This window comes from Macaca fascicularis, chromosome 15 (genome assembly GCF_037993035.2).
Source record: "Macaca fascicularis isolate 582-1 chromosome 15, T2T-MFA8v1.1".
NCBI classification, from domain to species: domain Eukaryota; kingdom Metazoa; phylum Chordata; class Mammalia; order Primates; family Cercopithecidae; genus Macaca; species Macaca fascicularis.
This window is the reverse complement of record NC_088389.1, coordinates 80008815-80034202: the sequence shown is the minus strand read 5'-3', so window position 1 is coordinate 80034202 and position 25388 is coordinate 80008815. Positions and strand designations below refer to the sequence as shown.

The window sequence follows — 25388 nt, the reverse complement described above, 5'->3', positions numbered from 1 at the left end:
ACTTTGAGCCCAAACAAAAGCTTGAACCCTGGCTCTACCATTTACTAACTGTCTGGCACTGGGCAAGTTACCTCACTCTGCTAAGCCTTAGATACTGGTCTCTATGTGGAGACTCCAGACACAAGGACTGCAAGGGGAGAACAGGTATCTCAAACAGAGATAACTGAATTAAAACAATTATCCTTAACTCTTCCTGCATTAAGGATTTCTTTGAGAATCAGATAAAAACTATGGATTCCTCCTTCGAGAAAAATTCATACATGTAAAATGTTTCATATAATTCCAGAAGCTTATGGTCTGGTCTACCTAAAGTCTCCACATGCACCCCTAAACATAAGAACCCCTGATTAAAGAGTCTGGCATGGCTCCTGGTATAAAATGGGTGTTAAAAATAACAATTGCTGGGACACCATCCACAATCTGATTATTGCCCAGTTCTGGACTCAGCCATGTTGCAAGCCAGAACCATTTTTGCCCCCTGGACTAGGGATACCCTGCTGTTCTTCCCCACTGAGTCTGGGTGCTAGGGAGATAAAATTTTTAAAAAAATGAAAAACTTATTTTTGGCTTTCTCAAAAAACAGAGCAATTATTAAAGCACTTAGGCTCTAATTATGCGCTTTCTCACCTACAGAAAGCTGTCATTCTAAGGAAAAAAAGGAAAGATGAAAGAAATAATAATTCATGCCACACATATATGCATACACATACATTACAGACTTCCTCAGGGAAAAATATTTAAACTTTACACTTCTGTTTTCACACCCAGAGTTGAAGATATACCAACCCATAGGTCTTTGTAGACCCTGCCCACAAAGATTTGAGAGAGGCCCAAATGGGTTTTCATCTCACTGGTGGCTGCATAAACCTCCAGCCATCTTAGGAAGCCACAGAAAATTGGCTCAGAGAAAGATGTCATTTGTTTTGCACTGGGTTTCATCCAACTGAGCTGCTAGTCTGGAGCCCACAGCCCAGGGAATATTGCCCCACGCTGAGTTATGGTGCTTACCAGTAAGATTTTTCTCCCTAATAATCCTTCCTTGTTGCCTCTGCTAACAGAGATGAAAGTCTAAGATGTAAGGCTGCTACTGTGACTTTGCCAATGAAGTGTGCATGTTCTGTAGGCAGGTGCTTACTGCATTCCAACTGTAATACAGTATAACAGTGAATATGGTGTTTGAAGAGCAAAACATCTTCCCCATTTCATCATACTTAATGGGGGAAAAAAAATCACTGTCAAGACTCTTAAGTTTAAGGCTTTTCTTGATCACAGTTATTGGTTTATTAATGAAAGTTTGTTAGCTTTTAATAGGTACTTTATGAACATCAAAGCAATGTCTCTTTTAATCCACAAAAATGTAGCTTAATTTTTAAAGGGGGAATTTTGTGGATGAAGCTGAGATTTCACCCAAGTTCTGTGACTTAACCTGTACCATGAGGACTTGAAGTGTAGTAAGGCAGACTTTCATCCATGTATCCAAATAGTCCATTGGACAGTTATTCATTAAGTGTTGCCATTTAATGTTGCTGACATTAAGTTCCATGTCACCTGGACACTGGTAAAGTTTTAGGAGAAATATAAGTGGTGGCCTCTACCCCTGGAGAATTTACAGTTTTCCTGGGAAGAGCAAATGGACATGCACTGGAGAGGAAAATTACTGTCAAAGCTGTCAGGACATTAGGAGGGGCCAACATTTGGTCCAAAAAGAGCTGATTGTTTTGAAGATGGAAAGTAGCCCCCACTTTTTGCTCTTACTAAATAAGCAAAGGTTTCATGAGTTTCAAGAAGAAATATTGAGGAGGAGAGAAGGATACTTTGAGTAAACTTCCACCATCAGTTCCTAAAATCATGGTATTCCAGAGTAGACAGAGATCTTGGAAAGGAACCTCATTTTGTAGATGAGAAAACAAGGCTCTGAGGATTTAAATGATCTAATTATTGAATGACACAGCCATGGCTCAAACTGAGGGTTCCTGAACCCAGGCATGATGTTTTTCTCTATGCCATATGAAAAGGGTTCTTTTTAAGCTATATTTTATATATCTCTATATATATCTCTCTATATAGAGAGAGATCTATATATGTAATCTCAAGTTCATTGTTTTTTCTATAGAATGGTCTTTGTCAGTCAAAGGCAGAAAGACTGAAGGTATGTTTTTCAAGTAGACTCAGGCACCATCATGTCTTATTAATTCACCAGCCCTAACAAGTGCCTTACAAGGTGCCAGGCACGTAGTAGGGCCCTTGCAGAATGCTGTTGAAATGACCATCCATTTCAAGAGCAGTACTCCTGGGCTTCTGCTTCCATTCCAACAAGCGCTCTGGAGAAAAAGGTGGGAGCTGGCCTTGGGAGTGTAAACTGCAGTTCTTCAGGAGATGCAGGAAGAGGGGCAAAGGGATCTGCTGCTTTTCCAAGAGAATCTGGCATCATCCCACCGCTAAGTTCAGCGGGTGCTTGCCTCTTTATATGTCCAGCAGAAATGATAAGCCAGTATATATTTCCCGTTTTAGTCACTTTTAGCATTGATTAACTGGGACCTCTGATGACCTCAGCGCTGATTCCTTGTACGATTCTGAGTGTTGAAGCATAGCATAGCAACATTCTCCCCTCTGCTTTATCTAGGTCCTGCTTAGGCATTAAAATCTAAACCACAAAGCAAATTAACTTACCGACTTCACAACTTCATCTTTTGCTTCATAGAAAAAGGTCCTTTTAAATAAGAAATTCCTGTGGTGTTTCTTTATCTGTGCAGAAAATAACAAAGTGCCTCACTCTAAAGACTGTTACTAGGGCTAAATGAAAAATGGACTGAAATATATTTAGCACAGAACTTGGCATAGTAAATGCTAAAATTTGCTTTTTAAAAAAAGTGTCTTTATGATATAGTTTATCTACAAATGTATAGGTACCCAGTAGTCTAAAGTGAGAAACCCCTGAACTTTGTATGCCTGCTTCTTCTTACTGACCTTATTATTTCAGGCATCAAATACCTGTATTAAGTTTGAAATTCAGACTCACCTTGATAGGGATTCCTCTATAGGAAAAATGATGTTAAAAGGCAACAACAGTAATGTCTATCTTACATACACGCACACATGTGCACATACATGCATACCCACCTCTTCCTCTTCCCTTGACACAGCCTTGTGCTTTAACCTGCCTGATCCACCCTCTGCCTTCTCACAGATCCCCCTCAAGTCCCCACACAGTTGGAAGACATCAGGGCCTTGCTCGCAGCCACTGGACCGAACCTTCCTTCAGTGCTGACGTCTCCTCTGGGAACACAGCTGGTCCTGGATCCTGGGAATTCTGTTCTCCTTGGTGAGTCTAACCCTTGGAAACATTAGGCAGAAATCCAGGACTGGACAGGATTTATGGATGGGTGACTGCTTGCAGGTGGGAGGGAGGCAGCAGTGGGGGGTGGCCAACAGGAAATCACTAAATTGCCTACAGAATCCAGACTCACCAGTGGAAACTTGGCTGACTTTCCATATGAGGTGAATGCAGTTGTTAGTCTGGACTCTATGGCTTGTCTAGATTCCAGTATGGCTCCTTTCTGAATCCTCTTGGGTTGATGCCATCTCTTGAAACTTTGAGAGAACTACAGCAGTAAAGAACAGCTCCTATATCTCCTCTCCTCTTGCTAACCATTCCCCAGTACTCCTCCATTATCCCCTCCCACCTAAACTAGAGCAATAATCAACTTTCGAGGAGGAAGTCAAATATCAGCACCCTCCCAAAGGAAGACTATACTATTTAGACCAGCTTTCCGTAGATACAGCCTAAAGCCAACCCAGACAGACTCCTTAAGGCAAGTGCTGAATTAATTTCACCAAGTACAACCTCCCTGTCATCTAGTGTTGGAAACCTTCACCAAGTTATTTCCCACATGGGTAGTGCCCTCTGATAGCAAGGAGTTGTACGAGGGCATTCAAGTCCTGGACCCCCACACCAGAATCATGGAGATGCCAGAAAAAGCTTCACACATGACCTCTGGAGAGGGACAAGGTGGAAGAGAAGAACTCTTCTGCCTTCAAAAGGCCTGAGTGGGGAAAAACAGACCCACACACGTGCAGAGACAGGGAATATATGAGAAGTTTCTGTACCTTTCTCTTGTGCTGTGAAACTAAGATCTAAAACTCCTCTTTAAAATAAAACAAAGAGCCAAGGCCTACAAAGTGGTGAAAATCTTCATATTAACTCTATGTGATCCCAAATGTTGACAATAATAGCTAGAATTATTCCTGTGGCTCAAAATGTAAAGCTTCTACATTCTTTTATCTAGCAAGGAACAGGAGGCCAGTGAGTTCCCAGTCATACTGTGATGACTTATCAACATGGCCACAGGGGCCTGTTACCTTTAGGATGAGAGCACAGAAAGATGACCTTCAATTTTCGTTTTCATCTGAAACTCGCAAAGAATCTTCATAGCTTATCAGCATATGGAAAAATCTGATTTCTCTGTTTTTGACTTGAGTAAAAATAAGACAGGGAAAGTAACAAGTAGCCCTATTCTGTTGCCCATGATTTATACAAGTTTGGCACTGAGTTTTTCTGTATCATGTTGATCAGAATTAACAGAAGTTTCAAAATTGCATATTGCCTCTGGCTTACAAATAGTAAACTTATTCTAAATGAAATGCGGATTGTAAACTTCTTTATTTTAGACTCATCACTGTGAGAAGCTCTCATAACTGTTCATCACAGCCCGGTCACAAGCAGGGTGTGCAGCAATTGTTTCTTTTCAACTTCAATAACTCTTTTGGATCACTCAGGTGCCATTTAGCATGCTGGAAAAGTTAACCTGTTCATATTTTTACATGATAGCTTTACTTTCATTCTCCCTTCTTTTGGAATAACATTTTGTTTTATTTTAGCCATGGGCAATAAGAATTTATTGTACTTTATGTTGCCACAATCCATTGCTAGTTTATGGTGCTTTGTTACCTTAGCCTGGTATTTAAATCCAGCAGTTAAGAGACACCTTAAAATCCCAGTCCACATCCAGACTGCTCCATTTGAATGAGACAGTGAGTCAGTATTCATAAAGTCCCTGAATGTAACTGCCTGAACCAAATGGAGTTGAATGGTGAATGTCAGTGTCATGCCAGCGCTATAGGACTAGGAGATTCACGTGGAATTGTGGAGATAAATGAGACAATGATGTCAAGTATCAGGACTCTGAGAAGTAGGTTGACACAGACAGAGCCTCATTATGATGATTTGGAGCTGAGCACTGCAGAATAGGTGGGATTCAAATAGGCAGAAAGGAAGAGAAATACGCACTCAAGGTGAGGAAGATTCTATGAGCCCCAAGATGAAAAATGTGCGAGATATGTATCAGATGTCTGTTCAGAAACAGCTGTGAAACACCACTGCTTTACGACTGATGACAGACAGCTAAACTAAGATCGAAACTAGGCCATAAAAATGAACAAGCCTCAGCCACAGTTTGTCCATTCAGATTTGGCTCAGACCCTCACCCCAACAATCCTAATGCCCTCCATCCATCCTGAACTTCCCCCTCAGCCTGCTCTGTTAGTCCAGTTGCTTCCATCTGGACAGGCCCTGACTCCTATAGGGTGGCCCTTTCAGACCACAGTGTGTGCTCTGGGTATGAGAAATAAGCCAGAGAGACTGGAGAGAAGGTTTTGTGTAGGGTTGCTGAGAAATTAACATCAAATTGTGGAGGCCTTGAATATAAAATGAAGGAAGTAGATGTACTACATGGGGAATGGGAACAAATCTTTAGGGGGTTTTTAAAAAGGAGAATGACATACTAAAAGTAATGTATGAGAAGAATTAATCTAATATTCTTTAGGAATCATCGATAGTGGGAGAAATGTAATTTTTAAAAAGCCCTATTTTGAGGATAACAGATATTCTAGACCAAGGTGGAAATACATGGCAAAGATACTGTTAATCACTCCTCCCACAGCCAAGACATCCCTAATCAATCATGACATTCTTTTTCACTCAGCCCAGGCACTGCCTTGGAATTCATTTTAACGTTCTTACCAAGCCTGGTGGTAGTTGATATATACAGGATGAAAGCCATTCACCTGCCCTATTGTAGCCAGTGAGTGGTGAGATACCACTGCATGTTTCCTCTATGTATGAGGTCAGCTGGCTGTAACAGTTTTACAGATCTTCATGGTTCTGTGGCACAGGAACAGTAACTCATAGACCCTGATTTTCATGTTTCCCAGCAGTAAGGGTAGAAGGGAGAGTTGGAGTTTTTTAAGCCATGTATCAGAGCTCATTCTTCTTCATTAAGTCTGGAGTGTTGAGATCCTCACTAGGTGAGACTATTCCAGAACTGGCTATTTTAGTTATCAAACAGCCTGGCATTAATTTCACCTCAAGCCACTGCTACAACTCTCCAAAAGGAATGTTGCCTCAGCAACACATGCACAGGCCCACCTGGGCCTCACTTTTCCATAACTATAAAAACGAAAACTTGAGACTAGCAAGTGCTTGTTGCTCTCACACTCTTGACCATATGGCTTAGACATAGAAATGCCCAGTAGAGGCTCGGCCATGCCGAGTGGACGCAACCTAACTGGACCCATTGTCCTAGGCAAAACAGGTGCTAATTTTTTTATCCTTGTTTGCAACTATTCTTTTTGCAGGGAGGCCAAAACTGTGCCGATTGCTCTGGAGGGCAAGGCTGGTGGTCATGCCATCGCTTTTTGGTGGTCCAGACCCAAGCAGTACCCCACAGGGCTCCAATTATAGAGCAGCAGCATTTCAGGCCTCCCTGCAGCACCAAAACCTTTTTGCAGACTTCCGCTAAATATTTTTTTTGGCCACTAAGACCTAAAACTAATATTTCTCACAGTATCATTTATAGGGCATTAGCACTGATATTTTTTGAAAAGTAACTTTTATTGGAGTTTTTATTATGAGAGTAATACATCTTCATTTTAGAACAATGAATTAGAGAGAAGCAGAAGGAAGACAATGAAAATTATCTACAGTTACCTAACTCAGAGATAATTCATTCAACTACCTTCTTCATAGACATTAATATACATATTATACATATCTTTTGCCTAAAATGAAATATACTCTATATATTGATAGTAACTTTTTTCACTTAATGGTATGTAACAGCTTTCCATGTCTCCAAATAGTCTTCTACAATTTCATTTTTAATGGCTGCATTGGTAGGAGGTACTATATCTTATTCAACACATTCTCTAATGTTTTAGGTTCTTTACAATATTTTGCTATTATATCAAAATAGATATAAATATTTTTATTTCTAAGTCCTTGTGTGCACCCCTATTTACTTAGGATCAATTCCTAGAAGTGAAATTGTTGTATCAAAAGCATTGAATATTTTAGATTTTTGTTGTATGTTGTCAAATTGCCCTCCAACAAAGTTTTACCGATTTTATATGCCCACCAGCACTGTATGAGAGTTCCCATTTCCCCAAAATGTTGCCAAGACTACATATGACCAAGAATTTTTACATTTACTATTTTAATTGGTGAATATACAATAGTATAAAATACAATATGAAAAATGGTATAAATGCATATATAATTTTGTTTTTATTATGTTTATCATTTATATTCATTTATGAATTGCCTATTCAAGTCCTTTGATAGTTTTTTGATATTTCTCTTTTGTTTTTTTTTTTTTTACCTTTTAAGTTCAGAAGTGCATGTGCAGGTTTGTTACACAGGTAAACTGTGTCATGGGGGCTTGTTATGCAGATTATTTCATCACCCAGGTACAAAGCCTAGTACCCATTAGTTATTTTTCCTGATCCTCTCCCTGATCCCACCCTCCACTCTCTGACAGGCCCCAGTGTGTGGTTTGTTCCTCTCTCTGTGTCCCTGTGCTCTCATTTGGCTCCCACTTAATAAGTGAGAACATGAGGTACGTGGTTTTCTGTTCCTGCATTAGTTTGCTAAGGATAATAGTCTCCATCTGTATCCATGTCCTTGCAAAGGACATGATCTCATTCTTTCTTATGGCTGCACAGTATTCCATGGTGTATATGTACCACATTTTCTTTATCCAGTCTATCATTGATGGACATTTAGGTTGATTTCATGTCTTAGTCATTGTGAATTGTGCTGCAGTGAACATATGTGTGCATGTGTCTTTATAATAGAATGATTTATATTCCTTTGGGATACCCAATAATGGGATTGCTAGGTTAAATGATATTTCTGTCTTTAGGTCTTTGAGGAATTGCCACACTGTCTTCCACAATGGTTGAACTAATTTACACTCCCAGCAACAGTGCATAAGCATTTCATTTTCTCTACAACCTTGCCAGCATCTGTTGTGTTTTGACTTTTTAATAATAGCCATTCTAACTGGTGTGAGATGGTATCTCATTGTGGTTTTGATTTGCATTTCTCTAATAATCAGTGATGTTGAGCTTTCCTTCATATGATTGTTGGACACCTGTATGTCTTATTTTGAAAAGTGTCTGTTCACGTCTTTGCCCACTTTTTAATGGGTTTTTGTTTGTTTGTTTTTTGTAAATTTAAGTTCCTTATGGATGCTGGATGTTAAGACATTTGTCAGATGTATACTTTGCAAAAATTTTCTCCCATTCTGTAGGCTGTGTTTCTTCTGCTGATAGTTTCTTCTGCTGTGCAGAAGCTCTTTGATTAGATCCTGTTTGCTAGTTTTTGCTTCTGTTGCAATTGCTTTTGGTGTCTTCAACATGAAACCTTTGCCCATGCCTATGACCTGAATGGCAATGCCAAGGTTGTCTTCTAGGGTTTTTATAGTTTTGGGTTTCACATTTAAGTCTTCAATCCATCTTGAGTTAATTTTTGTATATGGAGTAAGGAAGGGACTCAGTTTTAATCTTCTGTATATGGCTAGCCAGTTATCCCAGCACCATTTATTAAATAGGGAATCCTTTCCCTATTTCTTGTTTTTGTCAGGTTTATCAAAGATCAGATGGTTGTAGGTATGTGGCCTTATTTCTGGGTTCTCTATTCTGTTTCATTGGCCTATGTGTCTGTTTTTGTACCAGCACCATGTTTTTTGGTTACTGTAGCCCTGCAGTATACTTAGAAGTTGGGTAGCGTGATGCCTCTAGCTTTGTTCTTTTTGCTTAGGATTGCTTTGACTATTCAGGCTTTTTTTGGGTTCCATATGAATTTTTAAACAGTTTTTTCTAGTTCTGTGAAAAATGTCATTGATAGTTTAATAGGAATAACATTGACTCTATAAGTTGCTTTAAACAGTATGACCATTTTAACAATGTTGATTCTTCTTATTGATGAGCATGGAATGTTTTTCTATTTGTTTGTGTCATTTCTGATTTCTTTGAGCAGTGTTTTGCAGTTCTCTTTGTGGAGATCTTTCACCTCCTTTATTATTCATTTATAAGATACAAGTACATCTTTATATATTTGACCCATATTTGACAATTTGATAGTTGATATTCAATATATAATACATATTTAAAGTTTAAAATATGATGTTTTGATATATGTATACACCTGTGAAATCATCACCACAATCAATATAATAAGCATATTTATCAGCCCCCAAAGTTACTTCATACCCTTTGTAATTGTTCCCTCATACCCCTATCCCCACCACCACTGCTCCCACCCTAGGTGACCACTGATCTGATTTATGTCAGGGTAAACTAGATTGCATTTTATAGAATGTTACAGAAAAGGAATAATGCCTTTGTGATATTTGATTTCTTTCACTCAGAAAAATTACTTTGAGATTCATCCTATTGTAACATGGATCAGTAGGGTATTTCTATTGCTAATTAGTATTTCATTGTATATACTACAGTTTGTTTAATAATTCACCTGTTCGGAGACGGAATCATTATTTTCAGTTTCTAGTTATTACAAATCTGCTGTGAAATTCATGTATATTCATCTTTGTATGCACACATGGTTTCATTTATCTTGGCTGAACACCTAGGAGTGAAATGACTTGTTCGTATCATAGGTATATATTTAACATTTTAAGAAACAGTCAAACTGTTTTCCAAAGTAGTTGTACTACTTTACATTCCCACCAGCAGTGTAAGAAAGTTCTCAGTTCTCCTTGTCCTCACCAAAACTTACTGTAGTTGGTCTTCTGCATTTTGGACATTCTACTGTGTGTGTAGTGGTTTCTCATTGTGGTTTTAATTTGTATTCCCTTAATAACTAGTAGTGTCAAACATCTATTCATGCGCTTATTTGCCATCCTGATTTCTTCTTCGGTAAAATGTCTGCTCAATTTTTTGGCCCTTTATTTAAAAATTGAGTTGTTTACTTATATCAGATTTTCAGTGTTTTAATATATTTTGAATACAAGTCTTTTAATGAGATATGTGATTTCCAAATACTTTGTCCCAGTCAGCAGCTGTATTTTCATTCTCTTAACAGTGTCTTTCAAAGAATAGAAGATACTAGTTTTGATGAGGTTCAACTTATTCTTTTTTTAATTTTTAAAAATAATTTCAACTTTTACTTTAGCTTCAGGAGGTGCATGTGCAGGTTTGTTACGTGGGTATATTGCAGGATGCTGAGATTTGAGGTATGATTGATCCCATCACCCAGATACTGAACATAGTACCCAATAGTTTTTCAGCTCTTGCCCTGTTCCTTCCTCTCTCATTAGTAGTCCCCAGGGTCTACTGTTGCAATTTTTATGTCTATAAGTACCCAATGTTTAGTTCCCACTTCTAAGTGAGAACATGTGGTATTTGGTTTTCTGTGCCTGCATTAATGTGCTTAGGATAATGACTTTCAGCTGCATCCATGTTGCTGCAAAGGACATGATTTCATTCTCTTTATGGCTGCATAGTATCCTATGGTATATATGTACCACATTTTATTTATCCAATCCACTGTGGATGGGCACCTAGGTTGATTCCATGTTTGTGAATAGTGATGCAATGAACACACAAATGCATGTGTCTTTTTGGTAGAACGATTTATTTTCTTTTGAATACATACTCAGTAATGGGACTGCTGGATTGAATGATAGTTGTGTTTTAAGTTCTTTGAGAAATATCCAAACTCCTATCCACAGTGGCTAAACTAATTTACAGTTCCACCATCAGTATAAAAGCATTTCCTTTTCTCTGCAGCATCACCATCATCTGTTGTTTTTTGATGCTTTAATCGTAGCCATTTTGACTGGTCTGAAATGGTATCTCATTGTCTTCTTTTGAGAAATGTCTGTTCCTGTCTTTTGCCCATTTTTAATGGGGTTACTTCTTTTTTGCCTGCTCAATTTAAGTTCCTTATGGATTCTGAATATTAGACCTCTATTGGATACATAGTTTTTTAATATTTTCTCCCATTCTGTAGGTCGTCTGTTTACTCTGTTGGTAATTGCTTTTGCTGTGCAGAAGCTCTTGAGTTTGATTAGGTCCAACTTGTCAATTTTTTGTTTGGTTTCAATTAGTTTTGAAAACTATTTTGGTTACTGTAGCCCTGTAGTATAATTTGAAGTCAAGTAGCATGTTGCCTCCATCTTTGTTCTTTTTATTTAGGATTACTTTGGCTATTCAGGCTCTTTTTTCGTTGCATATTAATTTTAGAATAGTTTTTTCTAATTCTGTGAAAAATGATGTTGATAGTTTGATAATAATAGCATTAAATCTGTAGATTGCCTTGGGCAGTATGGCCATATTAATGATATTGATTCTTCTAATCCATAAGCACGGAATGCTTTTCCATTTATGGAGGTCATCTATGATTTCTTTTAGCATTGTGTTTTATAGTTCTCCTTGTGGAGATCTTTAACCTTCTTGGTCAGATGTATTCCTAGATATTTTATTTTTGTGTATTTTTGTGTTGCTATTGTAAATGGCCTTGCATTCTTGACTGGGCCCTCAGCTTGAAGGTCATTGGTATATAGAAATGTTACGGATATTGTTCATTGATTTTATATCCTGAAACTTTACTGAAGTCATTTATCAATTCCAGGAGCCTTTTGGCAGTCTTTAGGGTTTTCTAGATGTATAGTCATATAGTCAGTGAAGAGAGATAGTTTGATTTGTTTTCTTATTTGGATGCCTTTTATTTCTTTCTCTTACCTAATGGCTCTGGCTAAGACTTTCCATCTATTCTTTTAGGGCTCATTCTTCTAGTATTGTATTTAAAAAATCTTTGCCTACTCCTGTCTCAAAGATGTCCTCATATTTTCTTCTAGAAGTTTCATAATTCTAACTTTTAAGTTAGGTATATGACTTATTTTTAGTTAGTTTTGTATATGACATGAGCTATATATTGAAGTTTGTTTTTATACATATGGACATCCAACTTATCCACTACAATTGGCTGAAAATACTGTCCTTTCTCCACTGAGTTGCCTTTGCATCCTTCTGGAAAATCAATTGTTCTTATATATGTGGGTATATTTCTAGATTCTCTATTCTATTTCATTGATATGTTTGTCTCTTATACCACATTCTACTTAATGCCCTATAAATCACAAGGTCTGGCTTGTGGAAACAGATAGTGTTCCCTACCCTGTGTGAGCCTCAGACACTGGTACTTCTAATTCTTTTAAGTGGTTCTTCCCCGACTTCACACACACGCCACCAATGTGCATTCTGCTGCATACTCAAGGAGATCCTCTGCAGATTTACAAAAACCACTTGTTTTTGTAAATACAGTTTTACTATAACACAGCCACACCCATTCATTTACCCAGTTGTTGTCTGTGGCTGCTTTCGTATTACAACAGCAAAGTTAAGTACGTGTGACAGGCACTGCACAGCCCAAAAACCTAAATTATTTCCTATCTGTCCCTTTACAGAAAATGTTTGCCAACCCCTGATCTGGCCCCTCTACCTTATTATTGGAAAGGACACCAAGGTCTTATGGGGGTCTTGAGATATTCCCTGTTTCTGAGGATCATATCCTTCCCACCGTATCACCGTGTCCTTCATCCTGTCACTGGCTTAGGCTTTCTCCATAAGGTCAAAGACCCTAAAAGATGCACTGTATTAGCCTGTTTTCATGCCGCCGTTTTCTTCCCAAGACTGGGAAGAAGAAGAGGTTTAATGGACTTACAGTTCCACATGGCTGGGGAGGCCTCACAATCATGGCAGAAGGCAAGGAGGAGCAAGTCACGTCTTACATGGATGGCGGCAGGCAAAGAGAGAGCTTATGCAGGGAAAACTGTCATGTTTAAAACCATCAGATCTCATGAGACCAATTCATTATCACGAGAATAGCATGGGAAAGACCTGCCCCCATGATTCAATCACCTCCCAGCAGATTTCTCCCATGACACATGGGAATTGCAGGAGGTATAATTCAAATGAGATTTGGGTGGGGACACAGCCAAACCATATTACACACACACACACACACAGACACCAAAAAAAAAAAAAAAACCTAGAGGAGTAGAAATTGTCCTCAGGAAGGTAGGGAAAGAGAGAAAAGCTCTAAAGAGCCTGGAGTTTCCTCAGAATTACATAGCCTCAGGTGGCTCCAGTTTAAAAAAAAAAAAAAAAAAGGCAACCAGGCTGGGCATGGTGATTCACACCTGTAATCCCAATGTTTTGGGAGGCTGACATGGGAGGATTGCTTGAGGTCAGGAGTTTAAGACCAGCCTGGGCAACACAGCAAGACCTTATCTCTACAAAATTTTTTTTTAAAATTTAACTAGGCATAGTGTTGCAGGCCTGTAGTTCTAGCTACTTGGGAGGCTGAGGTGTAGTCCTAACTACTTGGGAGGCTGAGGTGGGAGGATCACGTAAGCCCAGGAGGTGGAGGCTGCAAGTGAGCTATAATCACACTGCTGCACTCCAGCCTCGGCAACAAGTGAGATCCTGTCTCTTAAAAAAAAAAAAAAATATATATATATATATATATATATATGTAATTACATGTGACTTAATAAAAGCAGTGCCTTTTTCCAACATCTTATTTAGGTGCTGTTCAAGTATCTTTCAGCATACATTTGGCCCGCCCCCTCTTTTTAGCAACACACTCTCCTTAGTGAGCAAGCTCCCATGCCTCCTTCAGAGGAACTCCTCACAAATCTCCACTGGAGGCTCATGTCAGCCCCACAGAGAGCAAACAGCACCAGCCTTTTCTCATGCCTTGTGATGTACCAAGAGGAGGGAGATTTGGTCAGTCATTCCAACCTGAGTGTACAGAAAGAAGCCTTTCCATGAAAGAATTCACTGTGACTGGCCCTTCTCCGTGGTGGGAAGCTCGAGGGGGCACAGCCAACACACACAGTAGCACCAACATGCTCACCAGGGCGGCAGGCCCATCACAGGCAGAGCCTGCACGGGTGGCAGCTCCACTTCTTAGAGCCCTTCCAGCCCTGCAAAGCCTGGCTGTGAGGCCACAGCCAACACATTGCAGTTGGGCAGTGTTGTTCTGACCACCCAAGACAGACAACTTAACGCATTTTTTCCTCTGCTTATTCCTCTGCTGAGAATTGCAGAACCCAGCTGGCATGAGATGCAGTTCAGACATCCCTGCTAAGAGCGGCAAGGCTCTTATTGACCCTAAATCTCATGCAAAAAGTTGAAGGAATTACTTCTTTCTCCAATACTGAGGTTAAGACTAGGACACTCCTACAAATAATATCACGCTGGTATGAAAACTATGGTTGGAATACAGGACCCAGGTCTGGAGTCTAAAGGCAGAACTCACAGTGTTCACATGTAACCCTCTCAAAGTAGGAGGGTATATGAGAAAGCAGTTGAATGAATATTAATATCCAAAGTTGAAATTGGTGATAAAGGGCCTAGGAAAGCACTGTCTGAAAGTAAATGGACCCATTTACTTGTTCAAGAAGTATTTACCAAGTGACTACTCTCTGCCAAACACTGTACTGTGAGCTAAGGACACACGGTAAATAAGATAAATACAAACCTAGTCTGCATTCATTTATTCAAAAAACAGTATTGAGCATCTATTTACTATACCAGGCACTGTTCTAGGTACTGAGGACACAGTAATAAGCCAAACAAATCAATGTTCCTAGTCCTGTGCAGTGTGATTCCAGTGGGGGCACTTAGAGTCTGATGGGAAAGTAGTTCAAGTAAGAAGAGCATGATGGAAGCGGGAAGAGCTGGGGGCTTTTCAGGTCTCAGCTTGGCCAAAGTTGCTTTGAGAAACCAATGTTTGAGCAAGACTGGAAGACTGGATAGAGGTTACCCAGGTGGAGAGAGGGGATGTGCGCTTCAGACAGAGGAACCGGCAGAGGTTATAAAGAATGAAAATAGAAAACCTTTCAAGAACCTTCCTGGTCAGAGGTAAGGGGGAGTGGCCTGAGACAAGGCTGAAGAGGGAGGTGGAGCAAATTGCTGGCACTCTGTAAGCCATAGTAAGACGTTTACACTTTGCCCTAAGTACAATGGGAAGTCTCAAACGGCTGAAAAACAAGAGAGAGAGATTGTGTGATTTGTGTTTTTAAAAGCTTATTCTGACTGGTGTGTAGAGGATGGTTTTTTAGGGAAAGAGGATAGATAGAGTCCCCTGTTTAGGAAATTGTTGCAGTGTTCCAGGTAGCCATAGATTACTGTGGCATAAAGTACAGAGGTAGAAAAAATGGACAGAAGTAGATGAATTCAGGGATCTGTAAGAGGTAACTTCAATAGGACTTGGTAAATAGATTAACATGAGAAGGGAAACATCAGCCATAGAATGAACAGAGTCTCAAAGATATCAAATTTTGGGAGTTTTTCTCACTGAAACTCTCATGTACCTCCTAGTGGTACATGACAGATCTAACATCCCAGATCACTCAATCCAGGATGTTAGAATAAATTGAGAGCTACATAGGTGTGCAATGCAGAACGTGTAGTTATAAGGAGGAGAATACCCCAAACCTTCTGTTTGCTAAGTCCTGCTCATTTCCTTTACATCTTCCTGCTCAGGCTTTGTTAAATGCTAGGTACTGAGCCTTTCTCCCAGTTTTTGAACAGCTCAGAAGCGTTAGGACAGACAGAAAAGTTGATCATCATTGTAAGAAAAGCTCTATAGGTTGCACAGGAAATCAAAAGGAACAGGAGGGGAGACTGCTTTCTTTGGTGAAAGGGGAATTGGGGTGGGGATAGGGGGCATTTAACAGAGGAACTGCTCAAGCTCAGCCTCAAGGGATGAGGCAAAGTATTCCATGCACTGATACAATTCAGCACCATCAAAGGCAGCAGAGACAAAACGGACAAAAGTCCCTCCTCTCTTAGAACTGATGTTATAGTAGGAGAAATAGAAAATAAATGTATAAAGAAGCAAATGGCATCATATGGTAGAAGGTAATAAGTGCTGTAAAGAAAAATAAAGCAGGATAAGAGGGAGAGGTGGTGCCTATGTGGGAAGGAGGTTCCTATTTAAAATTAAACAGGCCAGAGAGGGCTCACTGAGAAAGCAGTTCTTGAGCAAAGACGTGAATGTGTGCTCTTGAGCCTTCACATGTCTGGAGAGAGAAGAGAGGAGAAGAGCATCCCAGGCACAGGAAGAGTCAGTGCAGAGTTCCGCCTGCATGAAACATGCATGCCTAGTGTGTTCCAGGAACAACAAAAAGGCCAGTGTGGCCACAGTGGGGGTAACAGAGGGAGTACACAGAAGGAGAGAAGATCAGAGGGGCAACTAGGCAGAGGGCAAGTTGTGTAAGGCCTTGTAAATGGTCATGTTAAAGCAACAGTGAGAGAAAAATCTATAAATGCCCACATTTATAAACAGATGCAATATTGCATTGAGCATCATGGGCTTTTCCAGCATTAGACAAGGTCAGGCAGAATTGATTTATTTTATTGGAAACCATGTGGCCAACTGAATGCTACAGAGCTGACTCTAGTAAAACAGAGGCTTATCAGGCTGGCTCTGGTACAAACCAATATTGCTGATTTAATTTGGCTCACATGTGCTGGGCACCTGCTCTGTCTGCCTGGCCCTGAGCTTCTGCAGGCACGTGCCTGGCCATTTCCTTCATCTAGTAAGAGGGGGTCCCAATTGCACAATAGAGTCAGTTGGGAAGTTTAGAAAAAACATTCCAACAGAGACCAATTAATTCAAGATCTCAGGGTGGGACAAGGCATCAGAACTTTTAAAAAATGATTCTCAGGGATAGAGTAGATTTTAAAAGTTACTTCTCCATCTTGTACAGCCCATGTATAATAGAAATTGGCATGGGAATATGGTGTGCTTAATCATTTAGAATATTTTAATCTGACATTCAAGGCTCTTTGCTATTCAGACCTAGCCTTTACATCCATCCTTCCATCCTATTTCTCTCTCAGGTAATTCCTTCGTTCCAGTCAAACCTCTCCCTCACACTTGCCATGGCCTTGAGCCTCATGTAACTTCCATGCCTGAAATACCCTCCCCCACCCCACCATATCTATCTAAATCCTAAAGATTTTCAAGGCACAGATCAAGCCCTCCATGCAGCCTCTTGGAGCACCCCAGCCAGGAATGATCACTCTCTGCTGACTTCCTAAAGCACCCACCCTAGACCAGGGTTGGGCAAACATTTTCTGTAAAGTGCCAGATAGGAAATAGTTTAGGCATTGTTGGCTATGAAGTCCCTGTTGCAGGTATTCAACTCTGCAGTTGTAGAGTGAAAGCAGCCATAGACAGTAAGTAAATGAATGGGTATGTCTGTGTTCTAATAAAACTTTATTTACAGAAACAGCACTGGATTTTGCACTCGGGTCATTCCCTTTGATAATATCAGCCTATCTCAGATAAATGAAGCAAGAAAAAGGAAAGGGAGTTTGCCAACTAATGAATCAAAACTAATGAAAACAGCATGAACTTTGAAATCAGAGCTGAACTATGGTCAAACCACATAACCTCAACGAGTCTGCCTTTCTCATCAACCTCAGCTCTAAGCCACCAATGTGATACTTAGCCTACCCCACTTTATATTATTGGAAATATTTCTTATTTCTGTCATGTCTCCCAGCTAGATCTAGGTCCTAGGAATAGAAGAGGCTGCATAAGTATTTTTAAGTAATTTCAAACAGGACTAGGTAGCAGGGTCTTGACTTGGAAGGCCTCTTGAGTTGTTTTCATCTCTCATTTCTATTCTAATTGTAGCTTTATCATCTGTCCCACATACCTCCACCCTTCACCCCACCCTGCACATTTCCTACAGCCTGGATTTTTCTTGTACAGCCTGGATCGGGTACTTCCTGGATCCAATTATGTGGTAATGCACACAATGACAGTTAGTGAATGCCCTGGGCCACATCTGTTGGGAAGCCATTTTTTATATAATTGTTTGGAAGACTAAGGCCATCACTACTTCCTCTCTTAGTTGTGGGAACAGCAAGTTCTGACGGTCAAAGGTTAGGTAAAAATTAATCCACACTGGGGACCCACCCAACAGGTGGCAAGGAAGGTGATGCCAAGGAAGGAGAGGGATGCCGGGAAGGGGAGGACTGGCCCCCTTAAGGAGTGGGAAAGGAAGACAGAGGGAAAGGGAAGGACTCATGTCAAAGAGACACAAGTCAGCATCTGTTTCCTCATTTATACTGGAAGGCTGAGGTTTTATGTCACAAGGAAAATGCTTCTGATTTCCTAAAGCTTTGCCCACAAAGAGAATATGCTTTGCTATTAAGAAGAAAGGTCAATATTTTCTGGTTATTTATGGCTCTTGTTTATATACCTTTGTATTTTTTTAAATAAAATCCAAAGTGTAGTATAGAGCCCCCATAGGGACTGCAGAAAGCTCTATAGCACATACAGTGTAAAACTAAATCGGCATTTCAGAGCGCATTTACGGGGAAGCCACAGGAAGGAATACAGCAGTTTTTTGGACTGAAGTGCACATCCATAAATATAAAAAGACACCAGAGCATAAGTGACACTTAAAATAGTTGGACGTGGAAAGCAAGGCAGTAAATCTCACTGCCTCGCCACTGTTCTGAGCCATCGTGAGCACCAGGCATGGGCTTATTTAAAGACTCTAGATAGGAAATAAGGACGTTGAGAAAATGCACTCACACTTGCTCCTGCCCTTTCCTGGCAGCAGGACACAATTCCCAGACCCATGTGCCCTCCCTACCATGTCCAACAGGAATGATGTGAATGAGTTTCATGTTCCTGAAATAGACAGGTATTAAAAGTCCATCAGTGGGAAAACAAGGAACTCTACTCTTTCCCAAATAAATCCTTCCTCAGCCCTGAAATGGCCGTTGAGAATATCCACTCTTGCTCTGTGCCCCCTTGTGTTTGGTGGTGCTATAATGGCAGTTTTACAGCACTATCAGAGCCCAGAGGCCGGCTATAGAAGAGAGGGCAGGATGATGGCCTAAGGCCTTGATGTGATCTGTGAAGGCAGAGGCAGACCCTCCTGCCTTGGTTCCAAGCCAACTTTGTAGGATAGAGAAGACAGGGCACCTCAGTCAGAAAAGCTTTTTCCAAATCCTCAGCATCTGACTCCTTATTTATAAATAAATGTTCTTGGCCCTGCCCCCTTCTTGAAATAGAGGGATCGGGAAAGTTAAGATTTCCCTTAGGGACCAGATCCTGGAAGCAGAAATAAAGAAAGTAAATTCTAGCCTCAGTCAACTTACCGTTTTATTAACTTACTTATTATATGCTGTTCTTACTTCCTTTCTGTATTTGCTAATTAATTTAACTTACCTTTTAGTTGAGTTCCCTTTGACAAAACCAGCCAATCTCAGGTAAATTAAGCAAGAAAAAGGAAAGAGTATCTGCCCACCAAGCTCACGGAACTAATTATAGTAAAGGTTAAATGAGATGCTATATGCAATGTGCCCAGTTTAGTGCTGGTTACAAAGTAGATGCTAATAATTGTTCATTTTTTCACCTGTTCTCTTCCTTGTTGAAAATCTAAGTTCATTCTCTTTCTCACTGTGCTCTACCACAAGTTCTTCCATAAATTATAGGATCACAACTTGATTGCCATTGAGAGTGTAAATTACTGACCAAAAAATCATTCAGGAGACAGGTACCATATGGGAGGGTTCATTCTATGCCAAGCTCTGGATGGGAGCAGAGATGTGGCCCCTGACATCAAGGGACTTCATATCTAGTTAGAAAAGATCAACACAGAAGCCATGGTGAGAAAGCAGTATCAGCAGGTGAGAAAGGGGAATAAAGAGAGTGCTGAATACCTGCTCTATGAATTTATGACAGAGGAGGAAGGTTGTAGTGCTCCCCTGGCAATTCTGTTTCCATCTAGCTGTTAGCAGTGGCAAATCCATACAGGTCGGCAGCAACTCAATTCTTGCCTCCTTGGAGGAATGAATTCACTCCAGGAGCATAAGGCAGAGTCAGAGACTGAGGCAAACTTTAGAGCAGAAGTGAAAGTTTCTTAAAAATTTTCAGAGCAGGAACAAAAGGAAATAAAGTACATGTGGAAGAGGGCCAAGCCGGCAACTTGAGCGATCCAAGTGCTCTGTTCAGGGTTGGCTTGGGGTTTTATGCATTAGAATGATCCCAGGGTTTGTGTCCCTTCTCTTCTGATTCTTCCGTTGGGGTGGGCTGCCGGCATGAGCAGTGGCCTGTCAGCACGTGGGAGGGGCCGCGTGTACAGTGTGTTTACTGAAGTTGTGGGCGTGCTCCCTTGGGGCGTTTTTCCCTTATCAGTCAAACGTTCCTAGAGGAAGGTCATGTACCAGTTAAACTCCACCATTTTGCCTCTTAGTGTACATGCTTGAGCTGACCCAGCTCCCAAATTCTTATCAGGAAGCTGCTGATCACCAGCTTCAGGTGTTTTCTACTAGGAGACTGCCTTTCCCTAGCACTGGATGCAACCAATTATTATTTTAGAGAGACGGTTTAACAACTGCCTGACCATCACCTAAATGGTTGCCTGACATTCCTGAAGGGGTGCCCTCTTCTGCCTTGCTCATGTCTGCCTAACTACCTACTCCAACACATCCATCTAACCCTGTGCTCTCTATTGGGGTCCTTTACATGCACCTTAGAGCTTGCATAGCACTGTAGTTGGGAGCAGGCTCCGGAGCCAGAATGCCTGGCTCTGCCACTTGCTAATAGTTGCATGACCTTGAGCAAATTATGGAAGTACTCTCTGCCTTTGATTGTTAAAATAGAGGTAATAACTGCATATACCTCCAGGGTTTATGAAAGGAAAAAAATGAGGCAGTATATGTAAAGCACTTAGAATGGTGCCTTCCCACATAGTAAATGCTCAGTTAACATTAGTCATTCTTATTTTGGTAGTACTTGATCTTGCCCCTGGCCACTTGAAGTGGAAAAATCAAGAAAGTTAAGAATGCCCTCAGAAGCCAGGTCCTGGAAGTAGGAATAAAGGAGGAGGATTCAGGCCCCAGTAAACCTATCTTTTCATTAACATTCATTTTATGCAGTTCTTATTTCCTTTCTGTATTTGTTAGTTAATTTAACTTTTTAGTTAAGTTCCCTTTGATAATATTAGCCTATCTCAGATAAATTAAACAAGAGAAAGGAAAGGACTTTTGCCTACTAATGAACCAAAACTAATGAAAAGAGAATGAACTTTGGAATCAGAGTTGAACTATGATCAAACCACATAATCTTAATGAGCCTGCCTTTCTTCAACAGTACAGTGGGTTGATAAACTGCCCCTCGGGACTGATTTGAGCATCAAATTAGATTAAATATATAAAAACAGTTTGTAAACTGTCAAGTACTCTATAAAACCTCGTTGTTGCCTTATTTCTAGGGCTAGAAGCAAAGATGGCTGCTAAGGTAGGATTTCTGGGACCCCATGGAGAAGGCAGACATTCAGGGAAGATTCTGGACCACTTGTGAAGCCTGCCTTTCTAGCCAGGAGCAGTTTCCTTGCTTGTTCTTTGCTACACACTGAAATATAGATGGTATTGTTTCTTTAAGGAGCCTGGGGGTTTGGGAGATGCTGGCTATCCTGGAGAGTGCTGTTCATAAAATGCAATGACCTCATGGCATCTGAGTAGACCTCATGGGGAAATGGGACCTAAACAACAGACTGGGATTAGACAGGCCAAGACAGGAACATAGGTGGGAATTAGACATCTCACCATGTGTGACTGTCCAACAGGTTCTTTGTGCCTGCTGCCCAGGTAGAGCCAATTTATCAAGACAGGGGAATTGCAATAGAGGAAGAGTTTAATTCACACACAGCTAGCTGAATGGGAGACCAGCATTTTAGTACTCAAATCAGTTCCCCCAAAATTTGGAGGCTAGGGTTTTTCAAGGATAGTTTGGTGGGTTAGGGAATGGGTACAGCTGATTGATTAGGGATGCAATCATAGGGTTGTGGGAAATGGTTCTTGTGCATGCTCAGTCCACTTCTGGGTGGGGCCACAGGACCAGTTAACAGGCCCAGGTGGAGTCATCGATCATCAGAAATGCTGGTAATCATTTACATCTTCACCTTAGAAGAATTCAGGCTCCTCTCATCCTCCTAACCTTGTGGTCTTTCATTAACTTTACAAAGGCAGTTTAGATTCAGGAAGGGCTATTATCATTTAAACTATAAACTACATGTCTCCCAAAGTTATCTTGGCCCAAGCCCAAGACTGATTAATGGCAGTTTGGAGGCTAAAGGCAAGATACGGATTGGTTAGATCAGATCTCTATCACTGTCTTAATTTTCTCACTGTTATAATTTTTGCAAAAGCAATTTCACATGAGAGGGAGGAACACCAAGCAAAGAGATAAGTTCCTGTTCTAAGTCCAGTACTTAGCCTGTGGAGTCTAGACACTTGTATTCACTGTGTGTGTGTGTGTGCGCGCGTGTGCATGCATGTGCGCACGCACGCACGCGCACATGCAAATAGTTGATTATAATAGAATCAAAATTCATGCAGGATTTGTCTCCAAGATCTTGTCTACCACTGTTGGTGGGGGGTGTGGGATTGTAATCTTTCACCTTTTCATGTGCTACATCCTGCTATGTTTTTGGAAAAGTTGAGTCAGCTAATATTGTGGAAATAAAGTGACTCTCATCTGTTATAATTAGCTACAGTTTTTCCTTTCACAAAGCAATAGAATTACTATGCAACTTCTACCTTTTTGTCTTCTAGACAAGAGTTTTGAAATCATCCCTAACACACACACACACACACACAACCCTTAACTTCCTCTCCTTATTGCCCAGTGGTATTGGCATTGATATTATCAGTATAACCGTAGGTTCCCTGAAAAAAACAGCTAATTTGATTGTACTTTGTTCTTGAAAGGAGAAAAAGAGAAAGGCATGCTTTTCTTTGGGGTACCAGTTTGTATATGATTTTCTTAATTTGAAAAGTGTACCTTACAGATACACAAGAAACTTGGAACACTGATTGCCTGTGAGAAGAGGAACCAGGTAGTTGAGGGAGATGGGTGTGAGGAAGACTTTTCATAGCATTTCCTCTGGGTATCTTTTAAACTCTGAATCAAGTTTATTTCTTGACTATTCAAGAATAGATGAATAGAATGGATGCCAGAGATGTCAATAGCAGAGGCAAGGTACAAAGGAGGGAGGAGAGAGGGCAGAGAGAAAAAGCTAGAGAAAATGAAAGAAAGAGAGTGAATAGCGGGGCTCTAGAAATTAATAAATCTCTGACTCTTGGAAACTTGGGAGGGGGGAAGAACATGGAAAGTGTCAGTCAACTCTCAAACAATTGTTCAGTGACATGGACCATATTATGACTATCGTCAACCCATAGGAATCATTAAATCTGTTCTCAAAATGCAATCTAATATTCTGCAAAGGAATGTAAAATTATTGACAAAGGTTACAATTGTAAATTATTTTTGATCAGGTTGAATTCCCCCTCCCCACCTTCCAGGGTAAGTCTCAGGGTCAGGTCTTTGGAAATACTCATGCCACTGATGCCTCTTTGAGTGGGAACCTAAAGTGAATTAGGATTGGGAACCTACTTCACTTCCACAGATATTCTTTTGCACTTCTACTCTGTGCCAAGAATTCTGATATCTTGACCATCACAGAGCTTACAGATCGGGTTTTCCATTCCACAGAGCCTCAGAAACACAAGGCTAACAGCTTGGAAAACAACTTCCCTTTGCTGGTAGAAAGAAGGCCAGGGAAAATGAGCCAGAATCATATCTTGGCACCAATAAAATCCCAGTAAGGAACACATCGGTGTAGTTGGGCTTGGGGTTTTTGTGTAACCGTTTTCATGAGCATTCTGGGAGAAACATTTTGCCAGGACATCCTGTGCTAGGGTTATAGGTAACATTCCTGAAAATAGAAAAGGATTCTTGCTCTTTTTGAAAAACTGTATAGTTTACAAAGGATTTTGTTGACCATCTGCTGCTCTCTACCCATGAGAACCTATCAAAGCAAATCTTACAAAATAGATCAGGCCAGAAGTAGGGTAGGCCAAAGGAGAAAATGATGATAACAATAATTGTATTCCTGTTCTAGAAACATAACCTAGTAACATGTCTATATCTGTTTAAGAGTTCGAACTCTTTTATCCTTCACCTTTAATACTTTATCTCTGAAAGGATGTAGAAAGACCAGTTTAGCTCATAAAACATCATTCTATCAGGAATCTTTTTATGTGAAAATCCATTATGATTATGGAATTCTTCATTTCTCTGTTGGCAGTGCCTGCTCAAAAATAATGAGCTCGCTGTACATTTTGTTGCCAAGGAGATAAGACCAAAAATTCATTCAACGCCCTCTCTGGAACCTGGCAGGGACCATTGTGTGTAATGTGTGACTCTTTGAAGTGGTATCAAGAGAGAGAAACCAGCACAAGCCTGTGCGTCTGATGTCCTGCCAGCTTCCTGAGCCCAGAAAAAGAATTTAGGCACAGAAGAAAATGACCATGGCATTCTTACATGCACAGTAAAAACTGACCTCCTCTTAATTCTTCTCCTTGTAATCCTGTTGTTCTCTACATTAATGAACTTTCCTGGCATCTCAGATTCTCACTGAAAGGCATGTTCAGAAACTGGTTCATGACAGTTCATAAAACAAATATCAGGGAGATAGGACCACGAGATTTTAACGAAGAGCTTCTGCTAAGCACACTGAAATGATGCAAAAAATGGTATAACTGCCAAGAGAAAAATATTATAAAAAGTTAAATTGGAGGAAAAGTGAAGGAAAACAATGCTTTTTGTTGAGCAATCATTACAACTTTTTTTTCAGGATCTAAACATCTTTTATACAAAACTTGATTATGAAATGGTTTTTGGTTCATTAATATATAAGTATTGCTTATTCAAATGATAATAATTGGCTAACTAAACTTAATTTTAAAGAACTTTTAGTTTTTTAGTTTTATGGTTGACATAGCAATGATAAACTGGTTGTTGCCAAATGATAAGATTTTTTTTTTTTTTTTTTTTTTTGAGATGGAGTCTCACTCTGTCGCCCAGGCTAGAGTGCAGTGGCACAATCTCAGCTCACTGCAACCTCCATCTCCCAGGTTCAAGTGATTCTTGTGCCTCAGCCTCCTGGGTAGCTGGGGTACAACATTGTAACCCTGGCTAA

The 25388-nt window shown here is 40.3% G+C and overlaps 1 protein-coding gene across 5 annotated transcripts in view; it reads left to right on the top strand.

Moving 5' to 3' along the window:
- Positions 1-25388, top strand: part of ADAMTSL1 (ADAMTS like 1) — a 979893-nt gene that overhangs the window by 912714 nt on the left and 41791 nt on the right. For all 5 annotated transcript variants that reach the window (XM_045373291.3, XM_005581665.5, XM_074017425.1 and 2 more), the window contains one exon: positions 3188-3322. In XM_045373291.3, the coding sequence (XP_045229226.2) occupies positions 3188-3322 (135 nt within the window). The remainder of the gene's footprint in view (positions 1-3187; positions 3323-25388) is intronic.